The 21,898-nt window shown below is 36.8% G+C and overlaps 1 protein-coding gene across 1 annotated transcript in view; it reads left to right on the forward strand.

Moving 5' to 3' along the window:
• Positions 1-791: 791 nt before the first annotated feature.
• The window catches only part of LOC106878735 (protein zyg-11 homolog B), a 97,137-nt gene continuing 76,030 nt past the window's right edge, over positions 792-21,898 (forward strand). Inside the window, exons 1-2 of the mRNA XM_052969554.1 lie at positions 792-941; positions 7,450-8,315. Of these exons, the coding sequence (XP_052825514.1) occupies positions 7,465-8,315 (851 nt within the window). The 5' untranslated portion in view covers positions 792-941; positions 7,450-7,464. The remainder of the gene's footprint in view (positions 942-7,449; positions 8,316-21,898) is intronic.

Genomic DNA, 21,898 nt, shown 5'->3' on the forward strand with positions numbered 1-21,898 from the left:
GGTAGCATTTGGCCTCCTCCACTAGCTCCTCGCTCCTTACCCATAAGAGTTGTGACATTCCAATTTCCAATCACTTGGACTTGATGTGTGGTCTTGGGGCATGCATTCTTTTTACTCCCACCTCATGTCTCCCAGGACAGCTTACTGGCTTATTGCTGGTTGTTCTGGCATTGGATAGAGAGTGCAATATATTTTTCTGCTGGATCCTTCAACCTAAGATCTAAACATGCTCCTTGTTAATCCCCGAACCCTTTTCCCATTGTTTGTGGTGGTTTTATTTATGCCAGGCACCATACTGGCATTTGTATAGAATCCGCGAATCCATTATATGAAATGAATTTAAATCCTACTTTGCATCCATTCTAGGTCGATAAAGGGAAGTACGAGCAACGTTCTAAAATTGTTAAAACGATTATACCCTGTCTCATAATTCCCGATATTATACTATCAGAATTCGCAATATATAATGCGAAAGAATAATAATTTTTTATGTATGTTTTGTTTTTTAAATTCGGTTTCTAATTATGTTGAAAAATGATAAAACAAAAAAAAAAATTTTTAATAAAACATCGTATACATAAAGAGCTGGATACATCTATATCTGTGTGTATGTATCTTTTTGTTGTTTTTATTACATACATTTATGTGTGTGTGTGTGTGTGTTGTCTATAATGTTTTTGTTATATATGTATACACATGCATACATATAGGTGAGTGAGATTGTATATGCGTGCTGCATAATAGCGGCTTATTGCGTAGTGGTTGATAAGGAGGAAGTAATGTTGGCGGGACATTTTTCGCTCAACACCGCTATAAGAAGCCATCACTGAACAATTTATAGTGGCACTTAATGACGACTCAACAGGATTGGATTCATTTTGTAAAACAATAATTATTTTATAAATAATATTCTAAACCAAACCCAGTCGGAAAATGAGCTGGTAAGTGAAGTGGGGAAAATAAGATATTTAAATTATTTTGATAATTTTTTCCCCAAGTTGTAATTTTATTATTTACTATTGTTGATTTTCTTTTAAAAACAGTTTATCTGCTGTGTGAGCAAATCTTCCAATCAGCTGTTATGTAACGTCGCTTTAATAATGATAATAATTTCTAACATAGTTACAAGGCCTGAGATTTGGTAATGATTTCTTACATTGGCACACGGCCACGATTTTGGGAGGAGGGAGTATATGATATTTAATCGATGCTAACCTAATACTTGACTGTTACATATGTCATTGATGACTGAGGGTTGGTAAGGAAAGGCGACCCCAGCGAGACTTTAAAAAGAGAAAGAAGACAGAGACATACTTAATTGACTAAATGCATCATCGACTACGAAGAAAGCTATTGAAAAACTAATTTCTTTGTGTAGGCCGTTAAAGATACAAATAGTCTTATGTAAAATAACAAGAATAAATCAACCAACCACACGATTTCAGCCATTCTCTCTCTCTCACTTTCCCTCTCTGTAATTATAGCATGTTGTAGCAATTGTAAATGACAAATATGTGTGTGTATGTATGTATATATATATATAGGTGTGTGCTTTGATGCGATACACTTTAGCAAATTTTTTTTTATTCGGGTCCGGTAAAACATCCCACTCCAAAATTCTTGTTATATTAACTGTAATCGAAGCAAGGACAGGCTAGATTGTTGTGGAATGGAGTCGTATAATATGTAATAAAGACAAAACCAAATGTTGATATTTTGATATTCTGTTAAGAAGCTGCTGTGATTGCTTCTAAGTTGAGGGGTAGTAATTATATATATATATATATATATATATATGTGTGTGTGTGTTAACTGAATTTATTAAATGCGCAGGCTGTTTTTCTCTCGTGCATTTTTATTCTGTACAATAAATACAAACTTCCAACAAACAAGATATGATCCCACTTCTTGATTTTTTTATTTATTTATTGTCTAATTTTTCTGAAAACCTTATCTTCACATATCTCTTAATTAATCACAAGATTCATGCATAAGTAAAAACAATTGCCGTTATTATAACCAGTCAAGTGCTGGCATCGATTATATCCCTCCCCCTACAACCAATATTCAATGTTTGGCTTTATGTTTCTATTAGAATATCTTAATCATTATGTTAGGTCTCATTATAAAGACGATTGACTTAAGGGTTTCAGGTATCTTGTAATTCGTAACTTGATGTTTTGGTTTCAAATTGCACAGCCGTCAACTGACATTGTCTTTTAGGCAATTTAGGGTCGATAAAATAAGTGTCGTCAACTATAGTAGGTTCGATCATATCGTCTAAACCCTGTTCTTGCATCCAAGAATTCAATATATTCGAACGATGTCGGATATTGACTTTTACATATTCTGCTAATTTCCCGTGACAAAATGTGTGTGATACTGAGGTGGATTTAATCGACATAAAACTTAACTTTAATAAAGCCCAAATGTCTATTTTAAGCAACTGGAAATTTTCTCTTTATTATTATCGCTAAGACGTAAAGAGACATCGTAAACGACAGTTCGATTCCTATCGATGTTCATCAAACACATACATATTCACACACATACACACACACACGTGTATAAGACGTTCTTGAAAACATTATATGCTAAAATCAAGGGACTCAATACATAGTCAAAAATTATCTTAAGATGGTTGACAATGACTTCGAACTTTCACTAAAATTTGGCTTTTCAAATTGTTCCATTTAAGACAGGATAAACAAAAATTTGATTGTCACTTATAATGATTCACTTAGGTGTATGACTATCACTAAAAAAAATCATTGGTTAGTTGTTTCCATTCATTACATCGCTGTATACTACATCTTTCTTTGACGCAGCCACAAACACGCGTGTCTATTGACACTGAAATACACGTACATTCTCTAACGATACTCTCACTCTCGCGCGCAGTCTCTATTGACAAGCACACAAATTCTATATTCACACGCGCACACACCTCTATTGACACAGGCACACACTCATACACGCTTCTTTACTGGTGCAGTTACACACCCTGCTTGTAACACAGGCACACGCCTCTATCGTCTATTGACGCTGACACACAGACACACATCTTTTGTCAATGCAAACACACGCATACATCTCTGTTGAGATACACTCTCCTCTACTGTTAGTAACACACACACACACACGCATTTCTCCGTTGGTGCTTACACTCATTTTTTTGTTGGTACTTATACATACACGTAGGGGCTGGCGTGACTATGAGGTAGGAAGCATGCTTCGCAACTGCATGGTTCCATGTTCAGTCCCACTGTGTGGCTCCTTGGTCAAGTGTCTTGTAAGTGGATTTGATAGACGGAAACTGAAAGAAGCTCGTTGTATATATATTATCATCATCATTTTCATTTAGCGTATGTTGTACATGCTGGCATTGGTTGGATGGTTTGACCAGGGTTAGTAAGCTGAGGGGCTGCATCAGACTCCAGTCTGATTTGGCAAAGTTTCTACGGCTGGATGCCCTTCCTGATACCAACCACTCCGAGAGTGTAATGGGTGCTTTTACATGCCACCGGCATAGGTGCCAGTTTGTGTGACACCAGTATCTACCACAACTATGATTTCACTTGACTTGATGGGTGCTTCTCAAGCACAGCATATTGCCAAAGGCCCAGTGCTTGAAAGGTACTTTTTACGTGCCACTGGCATGGGTGCTAGTTGCGTGACACCAGCATTGACCATATTGCCTCGGTGAGGTCCAACGCTTGAAATGTGCTTCTTATGTGCCAGTTACATGACACTGACAAAAGTCACAGCTATGATTTCACTTGACTTGACAGGTCTTCTCAAGTACAGCATATCGCCAAAGGTTTCAGTTACTAGTCATTGCCTCTGTGAGGCCCAATGTTTGAAGATCATGCTTCACCACCTCATCTCATGTCTTCTTAGGTCTCCCTTTTTCACAGCTTCCTTCCACTTGTAGAGCTTAGCTCTTATTCACACAACTGCCCACATCCATATGCATCACATTTCCATACCAATTCAGTTGTCTCGCTTGCACATCACATCTGATGCAGCTTATGCTCAGCTTTTCTCACAAGATACCTACATGCACACTGACATTGCACATTCTGTGAAGCATACTAGCTTAATTTCTTTCAATTGCACATCCAGTGTTAGTGTTTGTCCCCACATCACTGCTTGACAACCAGTGTTGGTGTGTTTCTGTCTATGTAACTTAGTGGTTCAGCAAAAAAGACTGATAGAATAAGTACCAGGTTGAAAAAATAATTCCCTTGGTCGAGTTGTTTGACTAAAAACCTTTCAAGGTGGTACTCCAGCATGGCTGCAGTCAAATGACCGAAAGAAGTAAAAGAATAAATGAATATGTGCACTTTTCCAGGTGCTTTGCCCATGGCGTTTGTCCTCGGAGAGAGGTGGGCATTGATGTAGTTGATGTTCCTCTTAAACTACTGAAAATTGTAGGCAAAGCATCAGCTAAATGGGAATTTCCAGAGGGTTGATATTCTAATAAAGAAGAATTGGTTATGTTGACAGGGAGAACATAATATGGGTGATGTAAGGAGGAAAGGCAAGCCTGCTCCAAGGATTTGAGCCCACTTTAGTAATAGTAAATGAGAAAATGTAAGGGCCAAATAACAGAGTGTGTTGGAGAGTAACTCCATGATGGTCATGTGGCCATTTCAAGATGTGGTCTTGAATATCTGTATTTGCAGTAGCATTGTCCCAGGTACAGAAGCAATATTCCATTATTGGTTTCAATTGATCCCTATAGACAGTTAGCAGCTGTTGGGAGCTGGAGTATTTTCTGAAGAAGTGTTTGTGATGTTGAGTATGTGCATTCACTTAGAAGTGTCATACTTTAATCTGGTCTTATAACTACTGTATGCTACACTGTGTTATGCAGTGGTTTAGCACATGGAATACATTGAAGCAATTGAAACATGTTACATCTTCACTTGGTGAACTTTGTAGAGGGTTAGCAGTTGTAGGTTGAAATATTTTCTGGTCTTGAAGGGGAAGACCTGTCTTAGGGATGCAGTTTTTGCTGTGTATGAAATCACCAGGAAAGTTCATCAATGATTATGTGGCCTTTGAAGGTTTTAGTTGTGTGTTGTAGCCCCCAAATAGAAGTAGTGTGATACAAGTGTAAAGTAAAGACTCCACCCTGTTTGATCATGATTGGGAACAAGTCCAGGTAAGGCTGTTTATTGAAGACCAGCTGTTGCCCATGCATACCAGCCTCCCCTCCCCACACCACCGATATTATCCAAGGGAAAGGTAAAGGCCAATACAGCTTGGCACCAGTGACATCACAACTCATTTCTACAGCTGAGTGAACTGGAGCAATGTGAAATAAAGTGTCTTACTGAAGAACACAACACACAACCTAGTCTGGGAATTGAACTCACTACCTTATGATTGTGAGCCCGACAGTCTAACCATTGAACCATGTGCCTTCGCAAGTATATTTCCACTGATATTGATCCAAACAATTCTGTATGTAGTAGATCTTCACTGTCACTTTAACACCACTAGCTGGCCTTCAGTGCCACAGTGATGTGCACTTTTTGTGAGAATTTCGACCAGGTTTTTAGCCTGGGAGTGACACAGTATTTTGATAAAATGCTTCATACTGCACCTTCCTTTGCAGAGTGCCACATTTCATGTTTGTTAGAAGGTACAAGTGGAAATGATCTTTTAGTGGAAGCCTGCTGTCAGATACAACAAACACCTAGCCCAGGTAACAGTTCAGGAAATTGCTGAACCTATTGGTAAGCCTATGCCCAGCTACTGACTTCTAGCTGGGCTACTTACTAGGATTGAAAAAATGATCAACAATACTCCATTAAAGTAAAGATTGTTTGTCAACTTAACATGGCAGTCCTGGTTTAGGACGAATGTTGTGTAATTTAGCCCCAGGAGACGTCATCTCCAGCTGGCTTTACAACACAATCTGCGTCCTTATATTTTCAAACAAGGGAATCTAGCACCCCCACTCAGCTCAAAGCAATATCTGTGTATCGCGATTTCCGGGTTATTTCCCTTCATCAGTACAGAATAATTGTTCGGCTGCCAAATTCCCGTTTGAAATATATAATTTTCAAAGTGACAGCTAGTCACTGATCTATAAATTAGAAAATTACTTTTTTAAAATCTCAACGAGAGATATTCAGCAACAGTACTTTGTATGCCAACATAACATGGCAGTCCTGGTTTAGGACGAATGTTACTGTAATTTAGCCCCAGGAGATATCGTCTCCAGCTGGCTATACAACACGATCTGTGTCCTTATATTTTCGAACAAGGGAATCTAGCACCCCAACTCAGCTCAAAACAATATCTGTGTATTGCATTGTGAGATTAAAAAATAGTAATTTTCTAGTTTGTAGATCAGTGACTAGTTGTCACTTTGAAAATTATATATTTCAAACGGGAATTTGGCAGCGCCACCTCTAGCTGAACAATTATTCTGTGCTGATGAAGGGAAATACACATGGAAATCGTGATACACAGATATTGTTTTGAGCTGAGTGGGGGTGCTAGATTCCCTTGTTCGAAAATATAAGGACACAGATCATGTCATGTAGCCAGCTGGAGATGATGTCACCTGGGGCTAAATTACACAACATTCGTCCTAAACCAGGACTGCCATGTTAGGTTGGCAAACAATCTTTACTACAAAGTACTGTTGCTGAATATCTCTCATTGTGAGATTTAAAAATAGTAATTTTCTAATACTCTATTGAATTGTGGTTCTCCCCAACCACCAGTTTTGGAGATTCTACACTCATTGTGAGTGGTGCACATCCTCCATTGTCACATCTTCACCATCTTCTCTCTCCTTTCTTTTGTCTCTTTTTCTTCTCTTTCTCTCCTACTGAGGTAGCTGTTTATCTTCTTTACTTCAAGATGTCTATATCTCTCCCTCTACTTATACTCCTCTTAAGTGGCACAAAGCCACCTTCCTGAATACTACTCCCTTCGTTGAAGAATTTTGTAAGTTGTTTGACCTCATTGCTGTTGGTGCCATGTAAAAGCACCCAGTCTACACTGAAGTGGTTGGCATTAGGAATGTAAAAACCATGTCAAAGCAGAAGCAGACAGTAGAACTTAGTGCAGTCTTCTGACTTGTCAGCTCCTGTCAAACCATCCAGTTCATAGAAGGCAGGCACTGATAATAATGAAGGAGTTACTTTTATAATTTTAAAAATATTTAGAGTAATTTTTGAAGTTTGTTCAGTAAAATGTAGAAAACAAAAATATAAAGCATAAATAAATCGAAACTTAATGTAAAGACAATTACACAGTTGTGTTGGTTATTATGTGATGGTTATTAATTGCTGGCAATAATACCAGTTTAACTTGGAGATAAATTTACAAATGTTTGTATATTCTAATGATATCAGTCTTCACTTTGGTAGTTTTCATTGTTTCTTTCTAATTTTTGTTTGTTTCTTGCTTCTAATTTTTCAGTTTTTACTAGGCACCATGTATGATACTCCAAACAGCCTCCAAGACTGTTGCGTTGATTTTATTTGTGACAACATTGGAAACTTGTGCCAGGTACAACCTGGAGTGGAAAAAAGCAACCGGAAGCTTGTATTCAAAGACCCTGATGTTTGTTTCCATGGAAAATTATCTGAACAAATTCTGCAGAGTTTGTGTGAAAAGGGTAAGCTAAATGATGAAACATTAAGTTTATTTGACCCAAGTGTTTCTATCTTGAAACGAGTGTCAATTCGCGATGCTCAGCTCACAACAAAAGGCCTACGGATATTAAAGTCACATAAAATATCTGAACTGGAAATAACTGGTTTGAAATCAGTAGCTGTAAATGATGTTATTGGCTGTCTTGGAGAGTGGACACTTTCTAACTTGCGAATGTTGAATGTAAGTAATAGTACTTTTATTAGTAGCAACAAGTATTGTGTGGTCATATCATTGGCAAAACTTCAAAACTTACAAAGCCTCAATGTTAGTAACACAGAATTTAATAAACATGGACTTGAAATAATAGTTGAAGAGTTACCTACTCTTGAAAGTCTTGACATATCAGGTACACCTATCAATGACATTTCTCCATTAAGAAAATGCAAAGATCGGTTACGTTGCTTGTCTATGTACAATTTGCGGGCATCGCATAATGACGAGTTAGTGTCGATATTATGTGAATTATCCAAACTGACCCACCTCGATGTATCTGATAGTGATGCACAGACATTTGTCAACACACAGACACGATTTAGAATACAAGAACTGCTTGTGCGTAAAACCTGTCTACCAAATTTAACCTCTTTAGATATATCTGGGAAAGAAGAAATATCTGAAGTGATATTATTGTAAGTATTGCAGCTTTTCTTTTATTTCAGTTATTGTGAGTTTTTTTGTTTAGTAATTTATTCCATATTGCCAATGAAACATACTGTATATGTAGAGGATATATAGCAATTGATGGAACACCATCATTTGATTATCTAGATTCAGTTATTCAATGAACTGAATTACCTACTGTTGAACTAACTTGTAAGTGGCTGAGCATTCCATAGACACATGAGCCCATAATATAATTCTGAAGTACAATCAGTGTGACATAGTGTTATAGAATGGCTATAGCTTTTCAATTACTGGTACAATCTTTCTTACAGGCTCCTATACAATGTTTGTATACCCAATTTCTCTCACAAAGAATGGATTGACCTAAGACTATAGAAAATTACATTTGCCCAAGGTCAGATATAATAACAAGAATTTGCAGACAGAATTACATAAGATGACAGTCAAAGGAAAGGTGTTGTGTTTATAGGCCATTCAACTCTTACCTTTGTGGAAAAAGACAACACATGTTAAAGCTATGATGATGGTATTCCAATTTGTGTTGAGTGATCCAAGGTGCATAATTACTGACTGAAAAGGGTTTAAGTTTCAAAATTTGTCATGAACATTATAATGATTTTATTCAATGCATCTGTAAGTAATAATATTTCTGAGGAGAGTATTGAAGACAAGCTACAGTAGTTTAGTAATTTTGACATTGTTGGTACTGGAAAAAGTCTACCACCAACACTTCATTGAGTTCATGGCTCAACAGCCAGAGAGCTGCACCAGGTTCCAGTCTGATTTGGCTTGGTTTCTATGGCTTGATGCCCTTCCTAATGCCAACCACTTTACAGTGTGTGCTGGGTGCTTTTAATGTGGTACTGACATTGGTGTTTTTATGTGTACCAGCATGAGTGCTTTTTATATGGTATTGGTATAGGGCTCTTGCAAGCCAATCATTTTCAGCAGTGGGAGCAGCATTAACACTTCTCGTGTGGAGGAAGGGCCATCTTGAGTACAGCAAGGTGCCACATATCTTGGTCTCTTTGTCATCTCCTCCATAAGGTTCAGTGTCCTGAGGTTATCCTTCAGTACTTCATACCATGTCTTCCTGGGTCTCCCTCTTCAATGAGTTCCATCCACTTTGTGAAGCTGTTGATATCCATCTGCATCACATGACCAAATTAGTGCAATCTTCTCTCTTGCACACTGCATCCAATTCCTCTTATGCCTAACTTTTCTCTTAACACACTAGCTCTTTGTTGCACATGTACGCTTACATTGCACATCCAGCAGAGTGATATTACAGAATTTATTTTGACAATACTAAAATCAAGACTATATTTGTGTGTGTGTGTGTATAGTTAACTGAACTTACTCACTATATTACTGGTACAATAATCATCATCGTCATTATCATCATTTGCCCCTTTTTCTATATTTGGTTTATATGGACAAGTCTTCTCTAATACTGCATCATGTCATCCTTCATATGCAACACATGTTAATAGTTGTTCAGTCTTCTGTTTTCCATACTGTTTTTATCTTCACTTCATTTATGCTCTGTCATTCATACACATTAAGATTACTCATCGAGCAGAGCTTGCTTGCCTTGTTTCAATTCATTCTTCACATATCCGCCACAACCATGCTCTTCACTCATGAACTCAGCTTTTTAAACTAATTACTCTTCTTAACTTTACTCTGGCTTCTATGCTTTTGCAGCACTTAACTCCAAAGCTGATTAGGTTATCAAGGTAAAAGAAACTGTTAATTATTTTTAGCCAGCTTTTTGGGCATTTAAGAGGTTTCTCATCTACACTCCTTTTTTTGTACCGCCATCAATCACCTTCTCCCTAGCATATTCCAATTTCCTTCATCTTCCCTATCTCCAAACTGAGATTCACCACTGACAACACCTCCACCCATATTCGCCAATCACTTCTATCCCCACTTCTAACCATCTATCACTCTCCCTTCACATTTTCCTGAACTTACCCACCCTTCTCAATCCTCTTTCCATATTCTTTCTTATATCCACGTTTTTGTACCTTGAGAGTACATCCCCTCATCCCCACTGTTTTTTCTCCCTTTCAAGTTGGGAAAGCCATGTATCTCCTCTACAGGAAGACACCTGTCCCCCCCCCCCCATCACAGCTTACTCTCTCTACATCTGGCATAAAGTCATCTCCCTCAATACTGCTGTCCCACTCAATTGAAGGGCTTTTTTTTCATCTTGGAGTTTAATAGTAACTTCATTAGTGCTGGTGTTATGATTGAAGTACTCAGTACTGGTATTAGGAAAAGCATCCAGCTGCAGAAACTAATGTCTGCCAAAGCAGACATTAGAGCTCAATTCAGTCCTCTGACTTATCAGATCCTGTTGTACTGTTCAGCCCATACCATCATGGAAGCCTGACATTAAATGATGATGATAGTGCCCTTACTGTTAATTGTTTATGTGTACTTGCTGTTAATGGAGTCTTCTATCAACTAGTGCACCTCTTGTGCACCCATAGTTTACATAGAATGGTTTACATTGATTGCACAGTATAGAGATCTTATTACCCATTGTTGACAGTGGTTATACAGAATACAGATCTTGACTCCTTATCTGAATATTAAGTATGACCTCCTACTATAATCCTTTTCCTCTTGCTAAAACTTTTGTTAGGTAATTGAGATGCTAGTATCTTAATTCTAGACTTGGCTTCCATTTTAGAAAACCTCTAATTTTTCAAAATATTCAGCTATGAAAACTAGGCTATGAGCATACAAAAGTTTACTCGGACAACTGGTCTTAAAGTCCTCTGTTATTTTTTACTGGTTTAAAATTAGCTGTACTCATTGCCTTTGTAGGCTCTCCAAAATCTATGAGGCGGGCACAGTTAAGGTTACTCTTGAACATTTGCGAGCATATAGCTGCAGGGAGGAAATTCCAGAGTTAGGAAGAACTGACTGTAGTGTTTAGTGTGAGATGGGGGTTGAATGAACACTACATAAATGATGAAGGAAGGAGAGATGAATGGAATGCATTGAGAGTGACTGAGTGGAGGTGGTATGAGAGCAGCTAGCTCCAAAGGAACAGAAGACACTAGTAGTGGTAGGAAAACCACAGTATGTCTCTGGCAGAGAGTTTGGAGTCTGTAAGTGGTGTTGTGCCAATCACTTGAATGCAGGCTAGCATATCTCTCTGTGTTGCAGATGTGGAAACAGTACCATTGTTGGTCTTATTTGACCTTTGGAAAAGGTTACTAGTTAAGGGCTGAAATTTTTTCTGGTTTTGAAGAGGAAGATAAGTTTTTCTGATGCTGTTTTAGTTATCTTGAAGACATGTATTCTTCAGGAGAGATCCTCAATGATGGGTTCCATTTGAAAACTAGTCATGTTTGGGTTGTGGTAATGTTTTATTAATATGTGTAATGGTTGGAAAACAAGATTGGTATGACTCCATTAGCAGATGTTTTATGGATTTTCTGTATAGCACCTGGGCTGATTCAGTATGAGGTGCCTGGGTTGCATATAGATGATGCTGGTTGCTGGAAGTTGGGGAAGAATGAAGAGTAAAATCATATTTGTAAGAATGAGTTGGTGTTAATTGACTGGAAGAAGGTTTTTGATGGAGGAAAGAGTGCAGAGGACAGGAGTGAACCTTGGGGAACACCAGAGTAGATACAGTGACATTTGTAGATAGCTCAATCAACACACTGCAATGGTATAATCTGACAAAGATAAGAAATGGATGGGGCTCATAGACAGACATTTTTTTAAGATTTACATGCCAGGCAAAAGCTTCACTGGCAACAAGGATAATAACAGTTTTTACCAAATTTTGTGAGCACAAGAGCCTGCTGGTGATTGAGGAAAGAGAGTGAGTCCCCAGTAGATCTGGCTTTATGAAAGCTATATAGAGGTGGTCATCAAGGAAGTTAAGAATTTCATGTTATTGGGAAATGTTAACACCTGGTGTCTATCAACTTTGAGGCATTGGATGTTAGTAGGGCCAGAGAAATAGGCTTTCTCAACTCCAGCACATTTTTAAAGATCAAGGATATATACCTAGAGAGCGGTGGTGAGAGAGAGAGAGACAATTTGGTTTGAGTACAGGTTAGCACTGATATCCCTTGATGGATGTTGTCAGGATTGGTGACCTTGTTAGTTGGAAGTGACAGGCAAGAATACTTGGGTGGGACCTAATATACAGGAGGGATCCAGAAAACTGAAATACAAAGGAGAAACCTGGAGAACTGTAATGAACAAGTGGTATATGGAGAATTGTATAAAAAAGCACAAGAAACCTGGACACAGTGGGTTACTGGGTAGACATAGGTAAAGACAAGCCTTCCAAAATGTATAGATTTTCCAAAAACAATATGCAGTTCAGCAACAACAAAAAACTTATGCTTATATCTTTATATATCCAATAATTTTTTATGAGCATTCAAATTTAATAAAAAGCAGGCAAATTTCGTTTGAAAATAATGAGCTAAATATTTATTGAGAATTTGAGAAAAAGTATGTATTACTAATTTTTAATGACAAAAATTTATTTTAAACTTCATAACTGCTAGTAATTTCATACTTACAGCCTAAAACAGGTCAATTTTAATAGTCTTGTTAGTTTTTTTTAGATTGTGAGGCTCTTTCGGTAGGATTTGTTGGGGAAATCTGTTGAGAAATCAAGAAAATTATGCATTTTTAGGAATATTATTCAAATGCAAGTGTAAAAATAACTCGCAAATCTAGCGAACCTCAGTACAACACCGTATATTATTCTGTAAGCTCACAGTAAAAGCTTTCAGAAAAACACAAGTTTTAGTTTTGGAACTCTTCCAGTTTTAAAGGTACAAAGTGTGAGAAAATTTAGCTTGCAACTAGAGCACTTCATAATTTGGAAACTTGGAGTTTGCATTTTATATATATAAAAAAAAAATTAATTGATTCAACCAATGTTGAACTAGCATACTCAATCTATGACAAATGCACTCAAATACATCCACTTTGAAAATCTGGAGTCAAAAGAAACAATGTTTAATGGAACCCCAAAAGCTGCAACAATTTTTGTATCCACTAGTTTTCATCCTTAAACTTAAATATCAAAAATTCACAAATGATCTTTCAGAAATCAGACAAGATTGATGTCACACATATTTCACCTGCCTATTGAATGAAGCAATCACTTTTAATTCAAAAGAGTATTTTTGCATATAGGAAATACCCCATCTGACTTAAATACTTGCTCTGCAACAAAAAATTTAACATTTATTATTATGTACCAAGAAAACCTATATTTTGGAAAATTAACATCCATACCCTACAAAACCATTCAGAGGAAGAAAACATTGAGTTCAGCGGTGGTGTTATAATAATCACTCAGATGTGAAATAACAAAACAAACTTACATCAATTTCCATTTCTGCCATATTTTTATTGCAGTAACAGGTCAAATGTCCTTTATACAACATTTTTTGTAGTCAGGCCACCTTTTTCAACCTTTTGAATTTTTTTCATCAAGTACATAAATTCATTATCCTCTAACTCAACTACAATGCATCTTGGGAAATGAAAAATTTTTATGATGTTTCTGTCTATAATTTCTATGTTGAACCTAAATAAACTTACTTGATTCCAAATCAACAACTTTTGTCAAACTGTATAATGCTTCTCTTTTGGGTCCAGTCCCACTCCGTGGCACCTTGGGCAAGTGTCTTTTACTATAGCCTCAGGCTGACCAAAGCCTTGTGAGTGGATTTGGTAGACGGAAACTGAAAGAAGCCCAACGTATATATATGTGTGTGCGCGTGTGTGTGAGTGTTTGTATGTCTGTGTTTGTCCTCCCCAACATCGCTTGACAACCGATGCTGGTGTGTTTACGTCCCCGTAACTTAGTGGTTCAGCAAAAGAGACCGATAGAATAAGTACTAGGCTTACAAAGAATAAGTTTGACTAAAGGTGGTGCTCCAGCATAGCCACAGTCAAATGACTGAAACAAATAAAAGAACAAAAGAAATTCAAAATGCATGTAAAACATGTCTTTTGTAATTTCTAAATTTCATTCAATAATAAAGTACAAGCTATTCCATTTGCTAGCTTTCTAAATAGATTACTAATACAGTGAATTCATACAGTATTTATCAAACAGATTGGTTTCCTTTTATGTATTATTTAAACGATTAAGATAATGTTAATCCCATTCAGTTGTTAATAAAGATGCAATTGTGTAAAGTTCATAATGTATATGATTTTATACCAATTTCAGCATAAAAATATAATGTAACTGTTGATATTTATTTAAAAGGACCATAATCTCAAATCTTATTTTTGTGATGCGGATGGATGAGGACAGTTGCATAAAGAAGTGCCAATCTCTTAAAGTAGAGGGAAGTTGTGGAAGAGGAAGACCCAGAAAGACATGGAAGGTGGTTGGCATTAAGAAGGGCATCCAGCTGTAGAAATCATGCCAAAACAGACTATGGAACCCAGTGCTGCCCCTGGCCTTGCCAGCTTCTGTCAAGCTATCCAACCCATGCCAGCATGGAAAACGAACATTAACTGATGATGATGATTGACATTTTCAATACCACTTGAAAATTCATCTGTTTAGGGCTCAAAAATGGATTCCTTGATAAATTTTACTTTCAAAAACATGCACCTGTTTAGCTTTTAGTAATAGCTTTTTATTTTCTAGAATATTCAAGTTGATTGTGGATGTCTGTGAAATGGCCCTTTTGGCCCACAGTGCTGCAGAACTGCAATAAACAAGAGGGTCATTGAGAATTTTAATAAACAAAAGGAACCTCAAGAACTGTAATAATAAGAGGGGCCTGCAGGACTGTAACAATAAGAGGGATCTGGAAAACTGTAATAAACAGGATGGATTTGGAAAGCTAATATAGAGGAGGGACCTGGAGAACTAATAAACAACAGAGATATAGATAACTGTAGTAAACAGGAGGGATGTAGAAAACTGTTATAAACAGGAGGCACCTGCAAAACTAATAATAAGAGGAATCTGGAGAACTGTCATATAGAGGAAGAACTGGAGAAATGTAATAAAAAGAGGGACCTGCAGAATTATATGATAGACGAGAAGAATCTAACAACCTTATAATAAACTGACTGAAGCTGAATCCCAACAAACAGCTACATGTACACTTAATAAATGTGAGATCTAGTAGCTTGCTCTTTCTGAAGTTGTCTGACTTTGACAACTACATTGATATATTCCATTCTGGCTGTCTTGTCTGAGCTATTTTTTCATTAACTCTTTCCACCACTTTCATGACGTCCATTTTGGTACATCTGTAGTTACTCCTTTTCACAACATCCCTATTGCTCATATAGAAGTTGATTATGGTGCTTTTGCAACCATCATTGTAGTTAACAATTCCTTGTACTCCCTGATTGACGACTGTATATCCTACTTTGTCAAATATTTTCAGTTTATTGTTACCTGTCACTGACCACGCTGTTGCTTTTTTCTTTTATCTCTGCTTCTTTGCTTTTGTACCTCTGTTTTCTATACCGTTCTTCCACCATGTTATTCTCAGCCTGGTCGGAATCTTGCTTCATCCACAGATCTGGTTGGGAGCTCTCAGCAAGTTATCTTTTAGAAACAGTTCACTGTCATAGTTATCCATCTCTTTTTTAAACTTAAATATCACAGAAGCCCTTTCAGCTCCCATACCATTTTTGTCCAGTTTGTGTACTGAGTCTAGATTTGTCTAACTCTTATCCTGATATCTTAGTTACCAGTCTATGTAGATAGATTTTCTTTACATTAGGGAAGTATTGAATATTCACTGGTTTCAGTCCCATTTCCTGGTGAGTATAAAGTCTATTTGACTTTACATGTTTGCCTGATTTGTAGGCAGGCAGGTAGCTGACCAGCTTTCAGAAATTTGTATTACAGTTGTGTTAGGTCAGTTGCATCACAAAACTCTGGAAGCCTCTTTGATCCCTTCTTCATTCTTTATAGCATACTCATACTTCTATGTACATATGGTTACCTAATCTAATGTTGTTCCCAGATGTGATAACAAGATTGTTGTCATCTATTACACTGGGGAATAGTTTTGCAAACATTTAAGTGGTCTTGCTTTTTACAATTAGTCCTCCCTAATCTGATGGTGCTGGGCTCAGAAATGTCCTTTGGAATTTTCTATCATGTCAAGTTTTTTGTTAAACAGACATTCATTTTTTTACTAAAAAATGTCAATTTTGTCATTAAATGTAATACTGAAATAACAGAAACCAAATAGTGCTTTTTTATTGTTTATTTATTAACAAATATATTACACAAAATGTTTAATTTACACATCTTAGAATAGATTTAAATACACATTTACACCCATGTTGCAGCCCAGTGCTTGAAAACTGGTTAACAAGGTCTGCACAAGATCTTCATAATTTGATGGCTTCTTATTTCCAAGGAAATCAGATACAACTGCAGCAAAAGCATTCCATGCTTCTTTTTCAGTGCCAGATATGGTCTCCAAAATCAACTCATTCTGCAATAGTCATCTAATATGTGGCCCATCAAATACACCAACCTTAATTTTCTCACAAGACAAAACAGGAAACTTTGTGCTTAAGTATTTGAAGCAGTCACTGTCTGTGTTTGAACACATGTTTTGCACCCTGTATGATGTCCCCAGGCTTTGTCTTGTCACTTCATGCTAAAGTAAGTAAGTAAGGAAGTAAGGTAAGCTTTCTTCACAAAATCTGTGATTTTGTTTCACTACCTAATCCAGAAATAAGCAGAAGACACTGGAGCTGTTTTTACATTCTCTTCTTTCACAACTGGCCATATTTCTGAAACACAAAACATATTCAAGCCAGTTATCACTTGAGAAAAGCATTTTCAGAATAGTCAACAGTTATAAAGTAAGCAAATGCAGATTTGTGATGGCAAAGTTCCATAAAGAGCATATATACCATGAAGTTCTTTTTACAATTCTTTGACCATGCTTGACAAAAAGTGACCTTGATCCATATGACCTTACAATTAAAACATTAAGAGCACATTGAAAATACCAATTTTCATAAGAAACAGTTAAAAGTTCAACAAAACCTATCTCATCTAGTTTGCAATGATAATCACACTAAATTAAGTGGAGCGCGGGCAAATCTGCAGACTAATTCTGCAAATATGAGACATGTATGGTGTCAAGGCCCCCAAAATATGTTGTTTCTTAACATTTAATTGTATAAAGGACATTTCTGTCATTATCATGACATTTGAAACTTGTCAAGTTGAAAATAGTGAAAGTTGCTCAAGTTTGATACTTTTTATTTACTCGAGATACTTAAATCATGACTTTTGTTTTCACTTTTGTATTTGTATTTACTTGAAATGACTTGAAAAACTATGTTTTCAAAGTTATGCCAAGCTCCATACATGGGTTCACATTTGATGAAGTCAAATTAGAAATGGTAACAATACCAAAAATTTTGTAAAATGGACATCTGAGTTCATGAAAAGTCTTGACATGATAGATCAAAATGGATTTCATTTTTGAAATCAGTACCCCAGAATTAGTTGGAAATATGTCTATAATATCAGACAACAAAAACCCTATTCCCCAGTGTTATTGAACCCTAATTTATAATTATTTCTCTGTTAACAATATACTTCACCCACTTAAGAGTTGTTATCTATGCAAAAGAATTTGTATGTTGGTTCTTTACCTCTAAGTTGTCTGTTGAGGTACCTCGTGTACATAGCACATATATCTACATACCTCTGTTGTAATATCTCTATTCTCCAGATCTTTCTTGCCTCATATGTTGGCATGCTGCATGATAGTTCTCTGCTTCATGGTGGTAGTAAAAGTGGTGGTTGGTGGGATGTGGGATGTTCATTTGCATACTGAATGGAAGAAAGTTATGGGGCTCATTATTGTGCATAGCACCAACGTGGTTAAGTTTTAGTCATGTACAAGCAGTTAAAGTTGTGATTGAATTTTTGTGGTTGGATGCCCTTCCTATTACTAATTATCTTACAGCATGGACTAGATGCATTTTATTATGCCACTATTTCTACTGAGGAAGTCTGTTGAGAGTGAGATGTTCTCACTGTACTGTACAAGTCTTTATTAATTTCATTCATATGATTAGAGTAGAACCCCTGAGATTCATCATCATCATTTAATGTTGGTTTTCCATGCTGGCATGAGTTGGATGGCTAGGCAGAAGACTGCACTAGGCTTCAGTGTCTCTTTTGGCATGGTTTTTTTATGGCTGGATGCCCTTCCTAACACCAACCATCCCACAGTGAACTGAGTGCTTTTTACATGGCACCAGCACAGGCAAAGTCAGTTTTGGCATGGTTTTTACGGCTAGATGCCCTTCCACATGCCAACCAATTTACAGTGTGGACTAGATGCTTTTTTACATGGCATCAGCACTGGCAGGATCACCAAATAACTTGCAAGTCAAAAATCTTTTAAGAGGGGAGGAGGCATTGGAGGAGGAGATCTTGTGCCAGTTGATGAAAGGTTACAGTGTAACAGAGACAGAAACAAGTGTCTTGCTGTAGAGGAGGTACATGGTTACCCAGTCAGAGAGAGAGAGAGAGATGAAGAATGAGGACAGAAACAGCTGTGTTGCTGTAGAGGAGATACATGGTTACTTAACCAGAGTGAGAGAGTGGAAGACTGCCAGAGAGAGGAGGAGAGAGATGTTGGCAACATGCTAGGGCATACTCTCTAGGAATGAGGATAAGAATATAAATGGGATGGTAGAGTAGAACAAGAGAGTTAGATGTTGGTGAAGTGCTCAGCTATACCCTCAAAGTACGGGGTCAGAATATGAACGGCAGGGCATTGCCAAAGGTGAGTGAGTAGAGAGTAGAGATTTCACATGAATGCAAAGAGTGTGGAGGTGAGGAATGCAGTGTCTGGTGAGACCTAGGTCTATAGAGGGGTCAAGGACAGGATTGGGGAGCGAGGGATTAGCATAGTGCATGAAAAGAGGAAATGTGAGGAAGAGAAGAGATGTAGTTTGGTTTGTTGGGGTAGGGTTTGTGAAAAGTTTTACTGTTATAAATAACAATTACATACTTGGGTCAACTAAATTGACTCTGACCATCACCATTTGAAACCTTATATTCTAAGTTTGCTTCATTAATCTATTTGATAAAAGATTTTAAAAAATAGAATTTTATTTAGATTAGTGTGTTGAAACTGACTGATTGGCCAGTGAAAATGTATATACACTGCTCTTTTCACTTAATTGTTAGTTTTTCTATACATTTTACTATATTTAAAAAAATAAATTGGTTTCTGATTGTCTGTTCCATAACACAGAATTATGACAGTTGGTTGATGTATAAACCTCAAAGACTGTGCAGCAACAAATTACCAGTAGGTTTCCAAACTTGTAGAGTGCAAATCTGATGACATGGAAATCTGCTGTTTATTAAATGATGTTCTCTCAACCACTCTCTTCAATCTTTACCTTCTTTATATCTGCAAAACATGCAGCTTCATATGCAGTTGGCATTAAAGTTACATAATTCCACCATTCCCAATATATAATGGCACACAATTATAACTCTACATCAACCACCTCACTCACTGAACTTTACCATTACCAAATATTTCATTTCCCTCACCAGCATTGCTGCAAAGCATAAAATACACCCGACTGTTACACTAAGTACTAATATATTATTCATTTAGTATGAACATTCAATACATACTGTTATGAATATACAATATATACAGAAGACTATAATGTTGTGAATTATGTCCAACATTCATATCACATAGCTAAGATGTGACAGACTCCCCACTCCTCAATGAAGCCTAAATAGAGTGAGTACTCTCACTTGTCATATTTGGACAGAACAGACTGAGTAACCTCCTCTACAGCAACAGATTAAATATAGATCAGATCTGCACAAGCCCCCACAACTCATATCTGCATAATAAATCATAATTTGCAAACAATAGATTTAATGTAGATTATCACATCACTTTGTACAAGGTCCCCAACTCTTCTTATCTACCACAAATCACAATATGCAAGATAGATTAAATGTAGATTATCAGTTTATCAGTTCTGCACATGGCAACTCCTATTCCATATCTGCCCAATTTCACAATATATCACCATCTGCAAACAATAGATTAACTATAGATTATCAGTTCTGCACAAGGCCACCCCTAACCTGCCACAAATCACTATAAAATAATACATTTTACATAATAACAAGCTACACATGGGTGACATTTATAGTTAGCCTATACCATGAAAAAAATCAAAATCATTGATGAAGGAACACCACCTGGACATGCAAAAGCACAATTTGGTTTTACAGTAACTTGCAATCTTCACTATGCCTGCTGCTACTTTTAACTCCTCCACTCTACATACCTAGACACATCTTAGAACACTATTGTAACACCATCTTAAATTCATGCTCCCTACAACCTAATCCTGGCAAACTGAGAAAACATACACACTAAGTATAACTGAAGAATAGGTAACTTTAGTACCCCAGGCACTGTTGTGGGATGCATTTCATCTGAAATAAATGCCAAACAGCTATTGTTGTGTTCTTACTTCTCACACCTCTGTTCTGACCATAACCAAATCTTACAGACAGAAAAAACTGGACAACACAAGAAATACAACACACTCTGCCACCTCATGCGCTACATTAGTTACTGCAATGAAAATGTAGTCCTAGATATACTGTAGTTAAAACAGACTAAAGAGTATGATTGGGACATCTTCAATTGTAGGTTGGTTGAACCAAAGCTGACTTGGGCTTAAGCAACTGAATATTGGAGTATGCAGTGTAGGATATTTGGAATGTTAAATCTGTGGATCATATTTAAATGTTTGATCAACTGCTCATCTACTGTAGGTTTGCTTGAGAAGGGTTGATCAGACATGTGCACATCAAATAACAGCAATGTTATTGTGTTTTCTATCCTTGAGCATAACTTTCTACTCTACTTCCCTTAAATTATCCATGCACTTTGCAGGCTCTCTTAGACTAGTGAAATTTATGTCTACATAAAAAAGTGTGTGCAATAGTGTTGCAAAAGGCTACAATTTTGGATAAGGATTGTGAGAAGTGCTTAATGCAGGATCTGGGAAGTATGGTTGATTTTGTGTCAAGAGTTAATGCAGTTTTGTAGCTTACAGGAGTAGAAGGAGTAAAGTAGATGGAATAGAAATATGTCGTGTTTGTGGTTGAAGTTTGTTGGGGATCAATTAGACAGTTTTCTTTATATATATATATATATTTATATATATATATATATATATATAAATATCATCATCATCATTGTTTAACGTCCGCTTTCCATGCTAGCATGGGTTGGATGATTTGACTGAGGACTGGTGAACCAGATAGCTACACCAGGCTCCTATCTGCCTGTCTATCTATCTATCTGCTTACACATCTTCCATTGTCGCCAAAGCCTCACCCCAAAAAAACCAAAAAGACAAAACAATGTTCTGTTATAAACAAAACACCTGTTTTATATAAATAAGCAAGATTTCTGTATTTTCACAGAGTTATATTTGACAAGTTCAAAAGACGAACGAAAGCGCTAATATATGTATAAAATAAATAAAAGAAGTTATT

Source organism: Octopus bimaculoides, chromosome 7, assembly GCF_001194135.2.
Source record: "Octopus bimaculoides isolate UCB-OBI-ISO-001 chromosome 7, ASM119413v2, whole genome shotgun sequence".
Lineage (NCBI taxonomy): Eukaryota > Metazoa > Mollusca > Cephalopoda > Octopoda > Octopodidae > Octopus > Octopus bimaculoides.